The sequence below is a fragment of the Nicotiana tabacum genome, chromosome 21 (genome assembly GCF_000715075.1).
Source record: "Nicotiana tabacum cultivar K326 chromosome 21, ASM71507v2, whole genome shotgun sequence".
In the NCBI taxonomy this organism is placed as follows: Eukaryota; Viridiplantae; Streptophyta; class Magnoliopsida; order Solanales; family Solanaceae; genus Nicotiana; species Nicotiana tabacum.
In genome coordinates, this window is record NC_134100.1 from 34,474,088 (window position 1) to 34,496,626 (window position 22,539).

Here is a 22,539-nt window from a genome sequence, read left to right on the forward strand (position 1 = left end):
TTATGATGGACCTAGAGGATTAAGAAAAAACCTCATTCATCATGAATTTTGGCACTTATTGCTATAATGTGATGCCTTCCGGGCTTAAGAATGCCTTAGCCACTTATTAGAGGGTCGTTAACAAGATGTTTGAACGTCAGAAAGGTAAAACTATGGAAGTTTATATTGATGATATGTTGGTTAAGTATTTTAGTGCAGGAAGTCATTTGACTCATTTACAAGAGACATTCGATATTTTGAGGAAATGTGACATGAAGCTCAACCCGAAAAAATACGTTTTTGGAGTTGGGTCCGGAAAGTTTTTTGGCCTCTTGGTTTCTCAAAGAGGAATTGAAGTAAATCCCAACAAGATTAAGGCCATAGAGGATATCTCTGACCAATTGACAAGTGTGAAGGAAGTGCAAAGATTGACCGGCAGGTTAGCGGCCCTTAGCAGATTCATATCAAGGACATCGGGAAAATGTCATTATTTCTTTTCACATTTGACAAATAAGAATGATGTCGTGTGGACTCTGAAATGTTAGCAAGTGTTGAAATACTTAAAAAGGTACTAGCCCAATACTCCGCTAATGTCCAAACCGAAATAGGGTGAACAATTGTAATTCATTTAACGGTTTCGGAAGTTGCGGTGCGTGCAGACTTGGTTCGGGAGAAAGAAGGCACGCAATTCCTTGTTTATTATGTTAGTAAAATATTTTCGGGAGCGGAGTCACGTTATTCGCACCTAGAAAAGTTAGCTCCTGATTCGTAGTTGCTTCTCGAGAGTTTAGACCTTACTTTCAGTACCACCCAACAACCGTTGTGGTGACTTTTTTCTTGAGAAACATCCTTCATAAACCTGAATTATAGGGTTGATTGGATAAATGGGTGGTAGAAATTAGTGAATTTGATATGGAATATAAACCTCGGATAGCTATCAAGTCACAAAGTTTTTGCTGACTTTGTGACTTTAGTCCGGGAATGATGCCTTTAGCTGCTAAAAAGGTAATTTTGGTATCGGGAACCGTCTCCGGTGTATGAACCTTGTTTATGAATGGAGCCTCCAACATAAAAGGGTCCGGTCTGGGGATAATATTAATCACTCATTCGGGAGAGACCCTGAGACAGGCCATTAGAATTGTTCCTTTGACTAACAATGAAGCCGAGTATAAGGCTTTGATTGCAGGACTTGAATTAGCCCGGGGATTAGGCTCCGAGGTGATTGAGATAAGGTGTGACTCCCAGCTGGTAGTGAATCAGATATACGGAGTCTTTGACACCAAAGAGGAGCGCATGTAGTAGCACTTGAATAAAGTTCAAGTTTTACTTTCCCATTAAGGGAATGGTCGGTAATTCACATCCTAATGGAAGAGAACGTGAAGGCACATAAGTTGGCCAATTTAGGGTCATCCACGGAAATAAAAGGAGTAGATTTTGGTGCAGTTGTTCAACTTTTACACTCAGTACTGGACATGGATGGGTATTGCAAGGTTAACTCAACCAACCTAATCTGAGATTGGAGAACTGACTTTATATAATATTTAAGGCATGACAAATTGCCTGAAGATCCTAAAGCCTCCTGTGCGCTACGAACTAAAGCTGCTTATTATTGCCTTATTGACGGTCAACTATACCGAAGATCTTTTGATGGACCATTAGCTCGATGTTTAGGAACATCAAAGGCTGATTATGTGATAAGAGAAGTTCATGAAGGGGTTAGCAGAAATCATTTCGGTGCAGACTCATTGGTTCATAAATTAATAAGGGCTGGATACTATTGGCCCCGGATGGAACAAGACACAAAGGCATTTGTAAAATACTGTGATAATTCTCAGCGTCATGCATATTTAGTGCATCATCCAGTAGAGCTTCTGCATTCGGTGGTGTTACCGTGGCCATTCATGAAATGGGGGAAGGACATAGTTGGTCATTTGCCTCAAGGGTCCGGGCAAGTAAAATTCCTTTTAGTTTTAACTGACTATTTCACTAAATGGGTTGAAGCAAGTGCTTACAAAAAGAATGAAGAGCGAGAAATGATTGATTTCATTTGGGATTATATCATTTTTCGGTTTGGAGTACCAAAAGAAATTGCTTGTGTCAATGGGCCACAATTTATAGGTTCCAAAATCACAAAGTTACTGGAATGATTGAAGATCAAAAGGATCACATCTTCTCCATATCATCCAATTCCTAATGGACAAGCTAAGTCGACCAACAAGGTAATAATTTAAAACCACAAAAATAAATTAGAGGATGCTAAAGGGCATTGGCCACAAGAGTTACCGGGTGTAATATGGGCATATCGAACAAAGGCAAAGTCAAGCACGGGAGAAATAATTTTTTTCCCTTGTGTACGGGGAGAAAGTGTTGATTCCAGTGGAGACGGGGAAACCGACCATAAGGTATTCTCGGGAAAATGAGGAGGAAAATAATGAAGTAATGCTGATTAAGCTTGATTTGCTTGAAGAATGTCGGAATTTAGCATATGTGATGATGGTGGCACCAAAGTAAAGGATGGAAAGATATTATAGCCGCAGAGCAAATCTTCGATATTTCAAAGTCGAAGATTTAGTTTTGCAGAAAGTGACTCAAAGTGCCCGAGAGATTAATGCTGGGAAGCTAGGACCAATGTGGGGAGGACCTTACCTGATTCCAGCTATAACTGGTAAGGGTTCATATCAGTTGAAAAATTAAGATGGAGTAAAATTACCAAGCAATTGAAATGTGACTCACCTCAAAAGGTATTACCGTTAAAGATCCATGTTTATACTGAAAGTATGTGCTGCACTCTTTTTCTATTTGTCCAGTTTTTTGTCCCAATTAGTTTTTTCTGATAAGGTTTTTAATGAGGCAGCAATGTAAAGCAAACTACAAAGAAGGATCATCGACAATATCAAGAACTCTAGTGTTCTAATTCTCATACTTAGCATCCAAATACTGAGGGGACTATTGTACATTAGAGCACTAAAAGTGTCATGAAGATCAGGGACTGTTAGAACTGGAAGTTGTATCTTATCAGGACCAGGGACTGAATGATCAGCCCCGTAGAAATAAGTAGTACATGTTAGCCACATGTATTGGCATCTTTATTTACTTAAGCGAATTTTTGCTCATGTAAATGTACTTTTAGAAATGGAAGGAATATATCAAAGTCCTTTTGTTTTTATCTTATTTCTTGTCTAAGTGATATGTTAAGATCTTTTTCATTTGAAAGTTAGTTGAACATCAAATGCTTGTACCGGAATGAATAGGATAAGTGCTCTTCAAGAGTACTATAGGGTAAACACTGGAAGTATGAATGCCCGAAATTAAAGTAATCGGATGTAAAAAATTACCGAATTTTATCAAATAAAAAAATGTTTTTTGCACAGACATAAAGAAAAAAGATGTCTTTTGTTTCTTAAAATGCCAAACTCAATAGAAGTTTCGGCATAAGTTACAACAAAAAATATATATATTACATTAATTGATTTTGCTGGCGGAGTCCGAAAGAAGAGAAGACTCTTCTGCATCTTTTAAAGATGATGGTTGTTCCAATTCTGGTTCAGTATCTTCATCCTTATCCCTATCTTCTTCTTTAGCTTCCTCTTCATTCCCAAGGACTCAGAACTTGTGCTCGAGGAGCTTGAAGTAGTGGGCCAAGCAGGAATATTATCAAAGGCAGTTGTCTCCAATTCAATAGCTTCAACGATGTAGCCATCCATATTTGTAATGCCTACTTTGGCCTCCTCCAAAGTCTTCCTCCTTATGTGATAAACCGCATAGGCTTTCTCAAGGAGGAAAGAGTATTCTTGATCTTAGAGTTTGACTCGAAGCTTCTTGATATTGGACTGCAACTATTCATTTTCAGCCCTTACGATGCTATAGGTCCGGCAAAGGTCAGTATATGTGCTCGCGTGTTCGCGGTTCTGATCCATAACCTTTTTGAACCTTTCTTCCATTCTGGCTCTCTTCTCCTCGACAAAAGTAGCCTCCTCAATTTTGGAACGTAAGCTTGCTTCCAGATAATTGATTTGTTCCATGGAAGCAGACTCACATTCCGCTGCCACAATCACAGCATCCTGTAGCTCAGCCCACTTGCCCTTCAACTCCTCAAGCTCTTTATGCAGTTGAGCGGACTCTCGGCTATGAACTATCTTTTCTCACTCAGATCGCTCTAACAGAGCTTAAAATTTTCCTATTGTGGCAAGTCTTTATTCTAAAGTCGGGAGACATTCAGCAAGTTGATCTCATTTAGCAGCGATCTGATCCCGTTTAGCAAGTGGATCATCTTTTGCAAGCCCTCGGAGGCAAGAAGGTTAGCCTAAAAAATCAAAGATTGAAGTTATTAAGGGTTATGTCTAGCAATATAAAAGGGAATAAAAAGGTATAAGATGATACCTGAGCAGAGAAGTGCATGCTATTATTAATCAGGCATTCTGCAGAAAGGGCTTCTATCTTTCGCTGGTCCTTGTTTTAAGCCATAAGGTTCAAGTAGTTAGAAACTCCCACCGGCTTGGAGAGTAAGTGGAAATCATTTGAAACCTAAAGAGTGATGTTACATTTACCATCGAGATTTAGAATGGGTGTCGGGAAAGTGTTCCTAATATTCCCATGTTCAGGTGACCGAGGGGGACGAACTTCTTCCATTTTTTTAGGTGGGGTCGGTGGTGAGGCAAGAGATATTGGTGCTGCATCTGGTGTTGAAGTAGGAGGTAGAGGAGTATGAGGTATAGAACTCCTCTGATCAGAAGCGACAACGGGAGCCCAAAAATGAGACTCATCATTTTCAACTATTTATATTCCTGTGAAGAGTTCTTGAATTTCTCCCGGTTGAGCATCCAGTTCAATACGGGGAGATCTTTTTCTTCTTCTTTGAAGAGAAACCGCTTTATCATCATCTTCGATTTCATCTTCATCAAGGACCATTGTGGTTGGTCCAGTTGGAGTTTCTTTTGTCGAAGGCGTTTCTTGAGTCTCAACTTTGGAGGTACGTTTTCTTTTTGATTTTTCTCCTTAGACTGGGGACTTAGGGAAGATGGACCTTCACCAGAAGAAAGAGCGGAATCACAAGCCCTCTTCCGATCAATGATTGCTTGAATTTTTGTTGGACCATCATTGGGTCATGGGAAACCTAAAAAACAAGGCAGATAGAAGACCCATTCGGAAGGCCTGCGTATTATGAATGGAATCAGTAAATTTGTACTTCGTCTTGTTGGAGATTGAAAAGGGAAAAAAGAGAAGTTATATTTACCATGGTTCTTGGCCTTCCAATTAAATTTGGGTGAAATTACTTTTTACTTACAGGAGTCCGGTGTGGAAACATCCAAAATCTCTTGTATCCATTAGGTCAGGTTTCGAACCGATGGTGGAATTCAACGGGTAGCTGAAATAAGAGAAACAAAAATTAGCAAAAGAGTGGACTTTCTTTAACACAGTAGACAAAGGATATCTGAAACACTTACGAGTAAAGTTCCAAGATGAAGGTGTTATCGCCGGAAGAATGTCCCTTATGGAAATGATAATGAACCTTTCCATCCAACCACGGTCATTATCATCATTGACATTGGTAACGATGGCATGGTGACCGTGCTTGATGAGTTTGATCATGCCTCCACGGAAATTCTTTGGGGAGTAAAGTTTTATCAAATGGGCAACAATCAGAGTTTCACCGGTGGCAGGGGCACAATACCCGGAGGCAATCCACCGAATTCCATATTGACGGGCTTACCTGAGCCAAGCAGATTTGGTAGTTGTGGCAAAACTCTAAAATAATGGGATAAATTTCTTGGCCTATTCTTAAAGTAAAAGGGTATGTGTAAATGTACATGAACCCCGATTTGCTAAAGGTGACCCTTTCCACTTCATTGGGGGCTAAGATTTCAATATTTTCCAGTCATAATCCTACTTCACAACAGGGATACTAGCAGGACGAATGGAGGAAGGATATCTGCTGACAGGCCAATTTCTATCATTATTGGGGTTGAGAGGTTCCTTTTGTACTTGAAGATCCGTCTCAGAGTTCAGTTAAGAGGGTATGATTGTGTTGGTAGTAGGAGGACCGACATCAGCTTCCTTTGTTTTGTTCTTCTTAGAAGGGCCACCACCTATGTAAATGCCACCACCTTGCGGGGGAAGAGGTAGCAGAAGACATGATGATAGAAAATCTTAGTAAAGAAATTTGAGTGGGAAAGAAAGGTTTGCAGAAAAGTTTTAAGGAAATTCGAAGAAGAAGAATTTGTAAAAGTGAAAGGTAAAAATGATGAAAAGTGGAGAAGTTTATAGGTGGCAGAATTCATGGTCATCATTACCTAGAAAACTGGAAAAAATATTTTTAGAATCACGGGATAACACGTGTTCGGCTCATTAAATTCAAGGAGATGTGCGTCCTTTCAAGTGATAGAAACGGTTCAAGAATTTTGTGCCAAAAAAAGAGGTCTGATCTACTTCCCAGTAACATAACGTTTTGTCTCTGAAAAGTAGGGGGACCATCTGTATGGGATAAAATTGATAAACAACAGGTAGTTGCTCGACGAGTTGACATGTGAAAGTAAAGACAAGTATAATATGAGTCAGTAAATAGCTGGCACCGATTACGAATATGTAACCAGTGTTGAATAAGTTTCGAAGGTATTGAAACCGGGGACGAAGATCTCAAAGGAAGATATCGATTAGAAAAGACAACATTCAATGAGTAGCCATTACAAAGAATCTTTGCATTAATACCCAACCATTATGCAGCCATCAAGAGGGGTTTCATTTAAAGAAGAGCTTGATTTGGGGATCTTGTCTCTCTGAATTGAGTTATAAATAGATGAATTTATATTCATTGTTCGATACGAAAATATTTGTACGCAAAAAAAAGCAAAACCTCCTCTTATTATATTAATAATATTTCTCTTATTATTGCTTTCGTAGAAGCTCATCACACAGTCAGACTTGTATTTTCTTCAAAGTTTGTTTAATCAATTTATTTATGTTCTTAGTCATTTTACATTCTTGGATCAAATTAATTCACGTGTCTATAAACTACGTTACAAATTCAACTGTACCATTTTACGGTTAAACACAATCCATCTTAGAAATCAACACCAGATTAGTGTGCGTGAAGGACTTGGGAAGCTCACTACTAGAGAAAATGTCAAAAATTACCATACAAAGATCAGCTGAAATTATGTCCCAACAATGATGAAAAAACTTCCCAGATATATATGCCATCTGGTCCAAGAGAACTGACACTACTCATGGAGAATACAACCTACTTTAGCTCCTCCACAGGTGGAATATCCCCAAGATTCATGTTATCCTCCTCATCTACCAGTTTGGGTAGCCTCCTTGTAACGACCCGACCGGTTATTTTGAGCATTTGCATTCAGTCCGGTAGTTTGCATTCATGAGTAGCTTCATATGGTGTATCATGATTTGCGTGCGTTGTCGGTTTTGGTTTTCGAGTGATTCGGGATTGATTTGAAAGAATGATTCTCATTTTAGAAGCTTTAAGTTTGAAAGTTGACCAAGTTTGACTTTTGTGAATTTGACTTGGATCAGAGTTTTTATAGTTTCGTCAGAACCGGATGGTGATTTCGGACTTGGGCATATGCCTGGATTTGCATTTGGATGTTTCTAGAAGGTCTTGGCACTATTTGGAAAAAGTTGGTAATTTGAAGGTTTGAAAAGTTTATAGGTTTGACCAGGAGTTGACTTCAATGTTATAGGGTTTGGATTATTAATCCGGAAGTTGGAATATTTTTGTTATGTTATTTGGAACTTGTGTGCAAAATTTGAGGTGATTCCGAGTTGTTTAGATGTGTTCGGCGTAAGTTTGGAATTTGAAATTTTCAAATAGTTTCTTAAACTTGAATTGAGGTGTGATTCATGGTTTTTTTGTTGTTATGTATGATTTGAGACCTTTATTAGGTCCACATTATGTTTTGGGACTTGTTGGTAAGTTTGGTCGCGATCACGAAGGTGACGCCGCGATCGCGTAGTGTTCTGGGAGCTACTAGTAGTTTATTCATCGCGTTCACGAGAGGACAAGCGCGTTCACAGAGGGTTAATATGTTTGTTCTTCCCATTCGCGCAAGTGTATAGCGATCGCGTAATGATTCTTGGAACATGGAAAGTTGTGCTCTGCCTTCGCGACATAGGTGTCGTGTTCACGAAGAGATGCAGGTGGGGCGGATGTTGTTCATCACGTTTGCGTTGATGACGTCGCGAACGTGAAGGCTTACTCAGGGAAAGTGTTATCTTCTTTTTCGCGATTGCGAGGTATATACCATGATCACGATTCATATAACCGGGCAGTACATATGAGTACTATATTTCGGAATATGAGTTATTTTTATCACATTTTGAGTTTGGAAGCTCGGATTTGGGCGATTTTGGAGGGGACTTTCACCACATGGGTTGGGATAAGTATTTTTCACTCGGATTTAATTATTTTACATGATTCCATCTTTGATTTTGGTATTTGAGTGATGAATCTAAAAGGGAAATTGCGGGGGTTTTGCGAAAACGTTTCTAAAGTGAATATTTAAGATTTGAAAATCAATTCGGAGTCGGATTTGAGTGAAACTAGTATGGTTGGACTTGTATTCGAATGGGTTGCTAAGATTTGTGAGTTTAGTCGGGTTTTGGGGTGCATGCACAGGTTGACGTTTTGCTTGACTTTGAGTATTTGATTAAAGATTTGACTTTTATCATTTGGGTTTGATTCATATGGCATTATTTAATGTTTTTGAGTTGCTTTTTGCTAATTTCTAGCCCTTCGGAGATCGAGTCGCACGGTATGTCGCTTCTAGCATATCGATTTGGCTTGTTTGAGGTAAGTGTCTTGCCTAGCTTTGTTGAAGGAATTTTTCCTGCTAAATGATATTATTTGCTACATGCAGGGGTGATGCATACATGAGATGACGAGCGTCTATGAATGTGTAAGGGTTTCCATTCTTAGTAGAGGGGAACCATATGCTTCTTTGTGCCTTGTTAAACTTGGTGATCCCTTATCTTATGCTTTGTTTAATTTGATGACTAATAAACTCAATTAACTGGGTTAGAAATCATGCTAGAATATATTACATCTTAAAAAGGATTTAACGTTCCATTTTCGAGATTCTTTTGCATACTTAACTTGATCGTAGTATCACGAACCTATATCTAAATCTGTTATGGTCATGTTTCTTGAGGTTCTTTATTCGTAATAAGAGATGATGATTGGGGCCTTAGGGCTATGTTTGGCATGATGGGTATTTCCGTGCGGTTGATATGATATTGGCACGATGAGTATTTCCATGTGCTTTAAAATGAGCTTTGGTTTGTTTGTTGTTGCCGTGCGAAAAGAAAGGAAGTTGGATTCCGGTTATAATTTCTCGTTCGTTAAACACTTACATGCCCTTTACTTTGATTTTTATTAATATTTGTTGTTTTGTATGATAACTTCCGTTTGGGTTCCTTATGTTATTACCTATTTATTTTCCATTTGGCATGTTATTATTATGGCTATGTCCATACCTTGTCTATCACTATTACACCTACACTTTTACTTAATTTACGGCTGCTACATGTCCTCTTCAAATTCATGCCTTTACTTGTTATTAGTCCATACATATTACATGCCTCATACCTATTACGTGTTTTACTTATTAGATGCCTTGAATTGTTACCTACCTTCACTTACTACCTGCCTTTACTTGCTATATGTCCTTACTTGCCACATGCCTCCACTTGTTATATGATTTCATTTAATACATACCTCTACTTGATGCCTATTTTTACTTGACGTACATCTTTCCCAGTTTCATGTTCTACACCTCCTTGCTTAGCCAGATTGGGTAACTTTTGGATTGGTTGTGTAATTGTGTTTTGTAGAAACCTTGTCTTTAAATGTTGGCGACTTGCTTTGGAGCGCTGTGTTGCTCATCTTACTTTGTTGAGGTTGTATTTTCTAGTTGAAATCCGCGTGTTAGTTTTCTTGGTATTACATTGTAAATTTCCTGTGCTTGGTTATTGTAGAATAGTTATGTATAAATTTATTATATATGGGATCGGGTTGCACGCCGCAACGGTATCATATGAAATACGATCGGGTTACATGCCGCAATGGTATTGATATTATATATGGGATGGGATTGCACGCCGCAGCGGTATTGATGTTATATTTGGGATCAGGATGCATGCTGCAACGAAGAAGATATTATATTTGGGATCGGGTTGCATGCCACAACAATGTAGATATTATATTTGGGATAGGGTTGCACTCCGCAGCAGAGAAGATTTATTATGTTTTTCTTGTCTATAGATGTTTGTTATCGTAGTTGTGAAACTGAGAAGTAATGATATTCCGGGTCCCTCTGTCATTTGTATTCTTTTTTTTTTAGCATAAACCCCAAATTGGGTAAAAGTTACAAGATGTTCAGAATCTGCTTGTGAATAGATTTGATCCTTTATTGTCCACTACTGGGAGTTAAATGCAGACAGCTGTGAATGAGTTATAGACAAGTATTGATGTGCTTGTCTGCTCGAGTGGCCATACTAATCTATGTTGTTCTCTGCTTGGTACCTGCACAATGAATCAAACAAAGTTAAGAATGGGGTTTTGTGCTCCCAGGTTTGTGTCTTCTGGGAGAACTGAAGAAGCTTGGCTTTACAGTTTTAGTTAGATTTCTCCACATATATAGCTTCTTCTATTATCTGAGTAAAGATAGCATATTGCTGAGTAATTCTGGCTGCTAGAGAAGCAGAATTGCTTCCAGTTTTCATATCCTGAAGTATTCCTATCTGTGTTGCTGATGAGCTATTGTAATTTGTTGTCATGTTATATGTTGCAGAAGCAGTACTGATCTATACTGTTGTGATTGTTGTGAGTGTTCAAACATTTCTCCAGATGTAGGGTATATCATTGCTCCAGTTACAGGGGTCAAAGATCCTTGCAGTAAGAATATTGACTTATATCCAATTCCTGCAAACTATAACAACCAGGTTAGAGAGAAAATTCTCCAGTATGTTGTGTGTTGTGGTAATTATCTCCAATCCAGTGCTATGTCTGGCTCCTTGCTGTGTGATAATTTTGTACTAAGTATTTGTAATGCCAGCACCCCTCTGTATAATTGCCTAATAAGTTTTATCCCCTCTCTGGTGCCTGCACACTGAAGCAAAGACATTAGGGAGTAATATTGTGCTCTCAGATTCTCGTGTGTGTTGGGAGCTTTGAAGCTAATTGGATGGTGAGTGATGGAGATTGTCTGTTGTTGGTGCTCTTTTGTTGGTCTCTTGTTGAATATCTTCAAGTCATTCCCACACTGGTCTTGTTGCCTTATTAATAACATGCATGTTGCCTTGTGTTTTTGTAACAACAACCAATATATCCCTGCAATATGGCACTGAATGTCTTAATCTGTGTGGTAGATCCTTTTTGCTACCCTTACCCTAATGTTAGGGATCTATGATTTGTCCATGTTGATGAGTGTCTTTGCTGCTGGAGGCATACTTTTGAACGAGTGAAAAATGGAATTACATGCAGAAGAAAAAACCAAGTTAGCTAAAAGGCCAGCATCAACATTACCTTCTCTGAACACATGCTGAAACAGGACATTGTAGTTGTTCTTGATCTCTTTTATCTTCTTGACATCTGCTCTTATTGTCCATGGGCATTCCCATTCCCCTTCAATGATCTTTTTCATTACTAAAGAGTTAGTCTCCATGATCAGAGGATAGAGTTGTTTATCCACACAGTATAACAAGCTATGTAAGCTTCATTTTGCTTCAGCAACTATATTGGTTGTGTGACCTATGTCTGTAGCTTTAGCATATAGCAAATCTTCAGCACTATCTCCAGTAGCCATATGAACTAGGGCCTGGGTTCCCTTTAGATGCCCCATTAGAGTTGCATTTGAACCAGCCTGCATTGGGCAGATGTCAGGTAACTCTTCTGCTAACTACATAAAGCTTGTAGCTCTCAAAATATCTGATCATATCTGTCCACAATACTGGAATGTTTGTCAGCCAAGGATATCTGACTCTTGCCAGGAAGTAGAGTGTCTTATTCACTTCATGTATTACCCTCTTTTCTGAAACAGCTCCCCCGTATTTCATTTTGTTTCTCCTCTTCCAAAGTTCCCAAGTTATAATGGCAGGGGTTTCTTGAAAAAGTGGCTTTAGCTTTGGGCAGCATGGTTCATTCCACCATGCTTTGATGACTTGGTGCACTTGTACCATGTTTATTATAATTCCAGCTGGTTGTAAGAAGGTTTTCCATACTCTGTCTGTTATTTCATTCTTCAGGAAGAGGTGTTGGTAGGAGTCTTCATTTGGAGGTGAGTAACACCAGCATTTAGAGACTATTATGTATCCATTTCTTCTCCATAAGTCATTAGTGTGGATCTTCATTTTCCATAATCTTCATAGAAAGAAAGAGATTTTGAAAGGTAGACCTTTTGTCCACAAGTTACATAATTCTGGGTTATTTGCTGCTCTATGTCTCATAATCCTCCATGCACTGTTAACAGAGAACTGGCCAGATGTAGTTGGCATCCATTGAGGAGTGTCCCATTTACCAATGGTCTGATCAAATGGCACATTGTACCTGATGTGGTATGAGATGTCTTCTGGAAAGTTTTGATCAAGTGTTAGATCATCCCATGTATTACCGTCCCTCAGTTCTACCACATCTTGTATTTCTTCATTTATATTGAAGTCTTGAGGGAGTACATGATATAGGGGTCCAATGCCTGTCCAGTTCTTATGCCAAACACTTGTGTTGCCACTATTTAGTTCATAGAGAATTTCATGTTCAATCTCTTCTCTTTCTTCTAACATTTTTCCTCCACATATGGGATCCTCCTCTAAACTATACCAAAACTGGTATTTCTTTTTTACCGTATTTGTTCCACATGAAATTGGACCATAATGATTTGCTGGTTCTGAATCTCCACCATAGTTTTGCAAAGAGTGATTTAGATACATCAAATAGTGACTTCAACCCTATTTCTCCTTCCTCCTTAGGTAGACACATGTTTAACCACTTGATCTAGTGTCTGCTTCTCCCTTCTTCCTTAGTGCTCCAAAAGAATCTAGAAAACGTCTTATGCAAGTGCTCAAGGACATTGTTAGGAGGGTCCATAACTGATAGAATGTGAGTAGTTAGACTTTGTAGCACATTTGTTATGAGAGTTGTCTTTCCTCCAAAAGAAAGAAGTTTCCCTTTCCAAGAGTGCAATTTTGCTTTTACTTTCTTGATGAGATCATTGTAGTATGCCTTCCTTCTTTTATTGTAGAAAATTGGACACCCAAGGTAATTAAAAGGAAAGTTTCCTTTTGTAAAACATGTAACACAGCCAATTGAAGGTACCAGATCCCTTGCCACTTTCTCATGTATGTAATAAGAGCTCTTGGACTTGTTTATCAGCTGACTAGATGCATGTTCATACTGCTTTAGTACCTCAACAACTTTCCTTAAGGAGTATGGATCAGTAGATGAGAATATTATTATATCATCAGCATATGCCAGGTGATTCAAGGGATCTGTCCACTTAGGCATTCTAAATCATATAAACTTCTTATCTTCAAATAATTTGTTCAGTGATCTTGATAAGACCTCTGCAGATAATATAAAAAGTGATGGGGACAAAGGGTCACCTTGCTTGACTCCTCTGATGGACTTAAAGAATCCCGTAGCTTGGCCACTGATTAAGACTGAGTGCCAGTTATTAGCTATTAAGTTCCAGATCAGTTTGAGGAAGTGTTCTGCAAATCCCATTTTTCTCAACACATGTAGCAAGTAACTCCAAGAAACCCGGTCATATGCCTTTGCCATATCAAGTTTCATAACCACATTAGCTGATTTTCCTCTCAGTCTGATATCAGTGACAATCTCCTGAGTGAGTAAAATATTTTTAAATATGCTCCTTCCTTTCACAAAGCAGACTGGTTGGAAGAAATTAGTGATGGTAGAATCTTCTTCATTCTGTCGCGGACCACTCTTGTAATCACCTTGTTAATAAAATTGCTCAGGCTTATAGGTCTTAGGTCTGAAAATATTTATGGTTGTTGAACCATAGGGAGTAGCACAAGGTTTGTATGTGTTATGGATTTTGGAAGTGGGGATTTTGTGTAGAACTGCTGCAGCATGTTATATATGTCACCTCCCACAGTATCCCAGCATTGTAGGAAAAACAGACCAGTGAAGTCATCTGGGCCACTTGCACTATCCCCACTCAGTGCAATTACTGTATTCTTGACCTCTTCCATTATTGGGAATCTACAGAGTTCCTTATTCTAAGCATTAGAGATCATGGAAGGGACATTATTTATCAATTCAGAACTGGTGAACTGTCCTTCCTCTGTGAATTGTGTTTGAAAGAATGTAGTTGCAGCATAAGCAATACCTTCTTGGTCTTCAAGCTAATCACCATTGGCATTCTAAATCATTTTCAGTTGCAATTTTTGTCTCTTCCCATTAACATGATTGTGGAAGAATGCGGTGTTTCTATCTCCTTCTGCAAACCATTTCATTCCTGCCTTTTGTTTCCAATACTACTCTTCAATGCTCAGGTATCTCCTTAATGCAGCTTGTGCCTGCTATAAAACTATTCTGTTCTCATTTGTTGGTTCTTCCTCAAAAAATATCTCTTTTATCCTAACAATATCTTCTCTAATTTCCAGCTGCTTGAATATATCCCCAAAGGTAAGTTTACTCCAATGTGATAGGGCGTCTTTCAATCTTTTTATTTTCTGTTTGAACATGAGAAAATGGTCACCCACAAAGTCTGCAATCCAGTTTTGCTTCACTACTTCATTGAAAGATTCATGTGTAGTCTAGAAATTGAGAAACTTAAAAGGTTTAAAAAAGTAAGCAGCATCTTCTCCAAGGTCATTAACATAGGTGCATGGTCAGGCCCAGTCCTTATGAGGTACTCAACATCAACACTTGGGAATAATGTGTTGAATTGCTGGTTGACAAATATTCTGTCTAATCTCTTAAATATGCATTCTTTATTGGATATACCATTCCACCATGTGAAGGGACTACCTGTGTATCCAGTATCAAACAATTCACAGGAGTTGACACATAAAGCATAATCTTCAAACTCTGGTGGATATACTGGGAGTCCCCCAATCTTCTCTTCTTCATTAAGAATCACATTAAAATCTCTTCCAACCACCCAAAGGAGTTCCATATCAGAAGCAAGGTAATACAGATTATCCCATAACTCTAATCTTTCCAGTGAGGAGCATTTTGCATATACAACTGTTATGATGATGTGCTTGCCAATTTCATGATGTAAAACTTTGATTGTTAGTTGTTGCTCAGTGTCTATTAGGAGCTCCCACTCCACATCAGCATCAATGAATAACCAGATCTTCCCATTGATATTTGATAATGCAGTTTCCATACCCAGGCTTCTCATGTATTTGTGTATGTACCTTTGTTTCTGGAAAGGTTCTAACAATTCTACAATGCAGACACCATGTTGCTTTTGCATGTTGATAACCTTTTGAAAGGCCTATTGAGTATTGGCAGACCTTGTGTTCCAGATGAGTGTCTTAATCATCATCTATTTGTGGAGGTTGCCCTCTTGGGCAGAGTTCTTGTTAGTGGTATTGTTTCCTTAGCTTGTATTTGCTTTTTACCTTTCTTTCCATTTCTGGTTATCAGTCTAGGTGATAGGTCCCCTTCTCTTACAATATCTTTGAAGTTCCTAGCAGTTGATTCCTCATCTACTTCATCTTCCATATGTTGTTTATCAAGCAGAATTTGTTGAATCTCAATTGGGAGTTCCTTGTGTTGTAATGATGTCATTTAATACTTGATTTAGAGGTATCAATGACATATTTAGTTGGATCTAAATTGGAGATTCAGTAGCTGAGGCACATGCAATTGGCATTGATATTGAAGCTTTCTTCGCAACTGTGATCCCCATCTGTTCTTCCCCCAATTTTGTAACCATATCACTCTCTAGGTGATAGATCATTGTGTCTTTTGATGCTTCTGCGGTAGCATGATTATCCTGCTGCCCAGGCATGTACTCTGATAGAGTAATGTTAGTGTTTTGTAGCTTCTGCTCTGTGTCATTTGTTTGAAGGTCTAAAGCTAAGGCATGTTGTGAGGTATCTGCATGATTCTTATGGATCTGCTCAGCAACTGGCAAACTTTCCATTGCCTCAGTCCTAAGGTCTGATTCTTGGCAGGTACCACTCCATACTTGCCTATCAAATCTTGTTGCTGCTGTTGATTTTGGAGATTCCAAAGAACTTTGAGAGGGTATCTCCTGACAAGAATGATTCATTGGTACATTTAGAGGTTGGAACATAGCAGGATCTCTAGAAATAGGTGTTGGACGTATTTGTGATTCAACAGCAGCTCCTTGGCATGTGTTCCATTTTAATTGAGTGGTGGGGCTCTGGAGATAGGTGTTGGAGGCATTTGGGTGCATGTTATCAGTGGGCTCATTGATGCTAATTCCTGCATTTTGTTTCCTCATAGAATTTCTCTTCTTTTGACTAGGCTTATTTTTGGATTTGGGAGTTTGGATACTGAAATCTGCAATTTCATGGGATTTTCCTTTTAGCAGTCTTCTTATTTGATCATTTTCCTGGACTGATTGTTCCTCTTCAGAGATCATTCTTTCACAATGTTTAGTTTTATCAGCATATTGGTGTAGTTGATGATTGCCAGAGCTGAGGGCTATGGTAGAAAGGGATAGGAAGTTCAACCTATGGTCAGCCAATTGTGCATTAGCACACTCATGAAAAACATGAGGAATCCCAGCCCCAGAAGGTACCCAATCCTATTTGTGAATTGGTTTATCCTGACATAACTCCATACCTCCTATAGCTTCATTAACAACACAAATAACAGCGGGAATTTGGGATTGGGAAGCAAGTTTTTGAACATCTATAATATGCACTATATGGGAGTTATGGGGATTGAGAACTTGATTCTGAGCCACAGAATCCGTATCATGCTCCAGGGCACCTGGAGCCAAGGTTGAGGGATCAGAGATCATATCTGGTTGATTGAGCTCATTGATATGCTTTGTGGTTGCATTATTAGGTTGCTGAGCTGCTTGTTGTTTTGGCAAGTAGACCTGTTGTTGTCTTTTATTTTGGGTGTTTCCTTTGAAGTTCTTTTTCTTTTGGGTTTGCCATTCATCTTTGGATGTTTCAGCTATTGCATTTTGGTGCTCTGCTCCTTTTTGGTGTTCTGTTGTCAATTGGTTTTTATTTTGGTCTTGCCCTCCTCTTTTTGGTGTTTCTTGCAGTTTGCTGTTTTGATGTTGTCTCCTTGTTTCAGCCTCTTCAGTGTGCTTCTGCTGAGAGTTGGCCCGTGAGTTTGTTGTTGTAGCTGCATCTTCCTCTTTCTTTCTCTAAATTGCAAACTCCCTAAGCCTAACTGGGCATGACTGCACTGAGTGACCTTGGTGTCTGCAATGGGTGCAATATATTGGAAGGTTGTCATATTGGACTTCAAGCCATTGACCATCCCCATTTACATCTTGGTCTTCATCATATCCTAACCAAACATGGGTTGGTCTTTCTCTGGTGAGGTCAATCTGCATTTTTACTTTCACCACACTACCTCTGGTTTTTTGGAAGGAGGCTAAATCCAGAAATAATTCTTTTCTAATTTAGGACAACAGTGGAGTAAGTATCTCCATGTAGTAAAGGTGCCATGTCGGTTCAGGTATCATAATCCAAATAGGGATAATAGGTGAATCCTCATTAGGTTTGAAGATAGGATTACATGCTTCAATTCTCATCATTTGGCCTTGGATGTACATATGTTGCTTTGTCTAGACAGTAGCATGATCATACTCCTTATCCAAGTCGATATACACAGTTTTTGCAATGAAGTGAGCTATTTTAACACCTTCTCTGAGTTCTGTTTGAGTTATGAAGCTCCTTCTAATAACATCCATCATTGGCATAGTGCTAGCAGACTTGCCAACCACAGTATACTTGCATCTGTCGGCAAACTTTACCATGTAGTCATGTTTTCTGAAAATTACTACTGGTTTACCTTGTTTGGTGGTAATAATGGGAGGGGTGAATTCTATGGGGGCTATTTATGCATTGTATCTGGCTCTCATCCTAGTGACATATGAGTAAGTCACAGTTGGTGGTGGAGGGGGTGTTTTGAGGTAGGTGCTTTGGTTTTGTTTGGAGCATTATTTGGTTGAGGGTTAACATGATTGGTTTGACTAGGCTGATTTGGCTGAGTGGTTTGCATTGGTTCAAAAGGTTTGGCATTAGTTTTCTGATATTTTCTATTTGTGTTTGGTCTATCAAAGTTACTGGACACCTTAATACGAACATTATGAACTGGTTTGGGAGTGTTATGGATTATTGTAGGAGCTGGTACATCTTGGCTAACAGCTTGAGTCACAGTGGTAGATTGGAGGATCCCTGAGTTTGAGTTGAGCATGGTCTAATACTTTGGCTGGTCGGTTTGGTTAGAAGATGGTATTTGCACCTTTGCCATGATGCCAGGATTTCCATCAATTTGAGTTTGATTACATATGGCAAGTGGTGCAGCATTCTCGACCACCTGTGGAGCTGAGGCTTTCTCTGAAATTATTGTGGCATTGTGATGGTCATTTGGTTGCGATAGGATATTAGAAACATTGATTAAGGCATCAGAGAGCATCTTCAATTGGTGCAATGTCACTTGATCAGCCACACTACCATTATCGATCAACTGTGAAATAACTGAAGCTTTCAAAGATTCTAAGTGGCCAATTCCTCCGATGGATTGATGTGAGATTTTGTAGTGAAGTTCCTTGTGGTCTAGGGAATCATCTCCAATAAAAAAAATTAGCTGAGGTAGGCTAGAATGGGCGCCATCATTTAGTCAAAAACTTGGTGTGCTCATTTCTGCATTGTTTTCCTGGTGCAATGTTGAGGAGCTTGGCTCAATGAAGTGGAGTTGTGGTAGCTTAGAGACATTCTCCTTACCTGCAGGAACCATTTTGTATTGGGTTTGGTTGATTTGAGCACCTGCTATGTCTGCGCAAGCCATGGTGATCGAATCTAGTATAGTCGCAATTGGTTGATACCCATGCTGAGTTAGATTGATATTAATAGTCTCCTCATCATGTGGAAGGGATTGGAACTGAGTTTGGACCGTTTGGACTTTCGGACCACCATTTCCGACCAACTAGTTATCATCGGAGCTCTGCAAATGTTCGCATAGGTGATTTTCCACGGTAAAATGTTCTAAGTTTTTATCTGTATGTAGCCTTTGACTTGGGGAGAAGATTCATGGCTTGGAATCACTCGATTTGGTGCAGAATTGCCAGAGAAAATTTTTGAACTCTCCAGGCGATTATGTGCTATAGTGGATCCTTCGCCATGTTTGATCGTTATAGTTGCTGGAGTGGAATTACTGGTCGATACAAGGTGGGTTTTGTGTAGGATAGAGAGACGCGTCATTTAGGACTATTCTGGTGGCTTCCCACCACCGGACGGTGGCTGTGGGTCCATGTTTGTGCGGCGGTGCGACTGTTCACAGCAGTCGCCTCTATTGAGAGCGTTTCAGATTTTTTTAGAGTTTCATTTATTACGTGATTTTTTTTGTCTCTTTCTCGCATTTCTCTTTCTTCTTGTCATCTGCACATGTAAAATTTGAGTGAGTATCTTTTAACCTAAATCTCGTTACTACTTCACCGAGGTTAGTCAAGATACTTACCGAGTACATGGGGTCGGTTGTACTCATACTACACTTATGTACCTTGTGTGCAGATCTTGGAGTTTCGTAACTATGGAAGACGGAGCCTTGCATTGAATACGTACCTGCATTCCGGATTCAAGTTACCTCTTGTTCATAGTAGTATAGAATTCGTCTCTGTTTATGTTAACTTCAAACAGATATTGTATTTATTCTTCATATTGACTTTATCAATCTAGATCATAGTGGCTCATGACTTGTACTACTAGTTCTTGAGAGGTTGCATAGAATTCAGTTATTTACTTCTTGTTGTTAATAATCTATTATTTGAGTTACCTTGTTCTATGTTTGGCTTATCTAATAGTGGTGTTAGGTGCCATCACGACTAGGTAGATTTTTCAGTCATGACAAGTTGGTATCAGAGCCCTAGGTTCGTAGGTTCTACAAGTCATGAGAAAGTGTCTAGTAGAGTCTAGCGGATCAGTATGATGACGTCCATACCTATCTTCGAGAGGCGACGAGGCATTTAGGAAACTTCCCTTCTTTCTTTCCTTGTCGTGAGATCTTGTTTTAGCTTGAAGCTCGTAACTTTGATTTCTTTCTACTCGTATGTATGTGGTGCTGAGCGCCAAGTATCATTGTGCACCGACGGCTTGTGATGTTGCGGACGGGCTAGGAAGGTCTGTGGATTCTTGATTATCGTCACAAAGTGTTGTCCAGGCTTAGATGTGAATATGTTGGTGGATATGTGAGTTGCTTACCTGAGGAATGAAGCGAATTCTTGTATTGTGTTGACGAGTGTAGACTGGGGAAGATTAATTGGTTGCCTAGTTATTGTGACCATGGTAGGGCCATGGGAAGACGTTGATTTGAGGCTAGCCAGTGGGTTATCTCCTGCGAGAAGATTTGAGGTTTTGTGTTTCGTATGAGGCTTCTATTTAGTGGAATGCATATACTATCATTTCGGAGCGCTTGAAGAAGTTGTCTTGACTGTCACAAGGATGAGTATGTACTTGGCAGAGTCTTTGGAGTGTTTTATGACTTATATTTACCTGAGTTTATGAAGTATTCATCTGAATAATAGTGCGAGACGGGGGCAGCTACGAAGAAAGGGTACTATGGGTTACAGATGATGTGTTTTATAGCTTCGAGCCAAGTGGGGGAGTCTGTTATAGATGATCAGATTGCATGGTCATGCATTATATTAGTTCTTTGACTAGGATGTGCTTGCAGATTGGCTATGATTTGAGAAAGGTTTCATCGAGGATGATTTAGAGCAAGAATAATGACTATCGAGAAGGTTCTGATAAGTTCAAGACTCATATGTGGTATATAAAGATTTTTCTTATTTGTGTATGGCTAGGACTTGAGATATATATTAGATGGTGTCTATATTTGAGGTACTTCTATATCATTATTGACTCTACATGGTAGTATCAGAGAGATGCAAGAAACAGCTTCGGGTTCTCAGAAGGTCCCTTCACAGCGAGCATTTCGGGTTGAGTTACTTATGTGTTAATGGGTTTTGAAGAATTCACGATGGTTATGGCCACGGTTCAGGGTTGATGTCTTCTACGGGTATAGAAGGTGTGTTGCATGTAGTGATGTCCTCCCCGATTAAGTTATATGGAATGTTCTTGGTCGATGAGGTGTTCAACTTATTTGTGGTTCAGAGTTGCTTATGAGGTTTTCGTATTTTCACGAATTAGCAATTTGATTACGATGCGTTGTGTGGGGTTAGAAGTTGCGATTACAAGGTTGCGATTTAGTTTCAAAGGGAAGGTCATGTGATCTAGATGGCATGGACGATTTCAGGTGTTTAAGAGAATGATGACACTATTTGGTATCACCTGAGAAGGGTGTGCATTATAAGATTCGCATTGTATTTTGACTTACGGATGCTTGGCCAATGTTACAGTGATTGCCTGGTTTGGAGCTGCTGAGGTTTAGGTTTTGTTACGTGGCATGAAAAATCTATGTGAGCATTTTCTGTAAAATGATGGTGTATGAGTGATGTATCAGTCATTTGATTATCGGAGTTGGGATCGGATATGGAGATTTCCTGTATTCGTGAGGTTTTAGAGACTGGATGTTCTCGTAGGCATACGATTCCTTGGTTGCAGACTGTAAAGATATGTTACGAATTGGGTAGCTGATGGTATGTGTTATGGATAAGTTGCTATGGACTTTTGGAAGGTTATTTACCATTTGCGAATGATCAGAATTGGTTGAGGGCTACTTGTTGGCCTAATAAGAATGTGTATTCTATATCAGATCGGGTTTGATTACTCTTACGTAACTGTTACTATATGTATATCATCGGGAATAATGGATGTTATTCGTGCCTTGGTCTATGTTATGTGTTTCTCTCTTATGCTATGGCGGGTTATGAGGGATACATGATTATTCACATGCATGTTGTAATTCCATTTAGGCCTTACAGCGTTATGGGCGAGATGGCCCTCTTGATGTTGATTTGCTTATTGCACCATAGTTGTGCTTGTCTTTCTCAGTATTATTTATGCCTAATCATCTTCCCAAAGTTATATTTGTGCACTCTATAGTGCTTGATGTTGACGCACATGTGCTTAGTGAGCACAAGCATTATGGTTCGATGGGTATCCCCATTTGGATTGATGTGTTTGGGATCGGGTTGTGCTCCACAATGGAGTTATGTGGGATACCCTTCCTTGTGTTTATTTCGTGTGTTTTGTTTTCCCTTTATGGGGTGAGTTCATGAAATTTTGCTTTTGTTGCTATATCAGTTGTACTTGTTAGATAGTCCTCGTACCTTGCTTTTTCCTATTTTTGGATATATCCGAGTTCTTGCTTGTTTGGTGTACAAACCGCATTGTGTGAGGTTCTATGCGACCTTTGGTGTGACTTGTTTGCTGGGTTGCTTGTATTGCTTGAGATGAGGT

The 22,539-nt window shown here is 39.2% G+C and overlaps 1 protein-coding gene across 1 annotated transcript; it reads right to left on the bottom strand.

Moving 5' to 3' along the window:
- Positions 1-13,495: 13,495 nt before the first annotated feature.
- On the bottom strand, positions 13,496-14,199 carry LOC142175195 (secreted RxLR effector protein 78-like). Its single transcript, XM_075241775.1, has 2 exons — positions 14,094-14,199; positions 13,496-13,941 (listed from the first exon to the last, which is right to left on the bottom strand). The coding sequence occupies exons 1-2, from the start codon at positions 14,197-14,199 to the stop codon at positions 13,496-13,498; spliced, it is 552 nt and encodes a 183-aa protein (XP_075097876.1).
- Between the last annotated feature and the right edge of the window lie 8,340 nt (positions 14,200-22,539).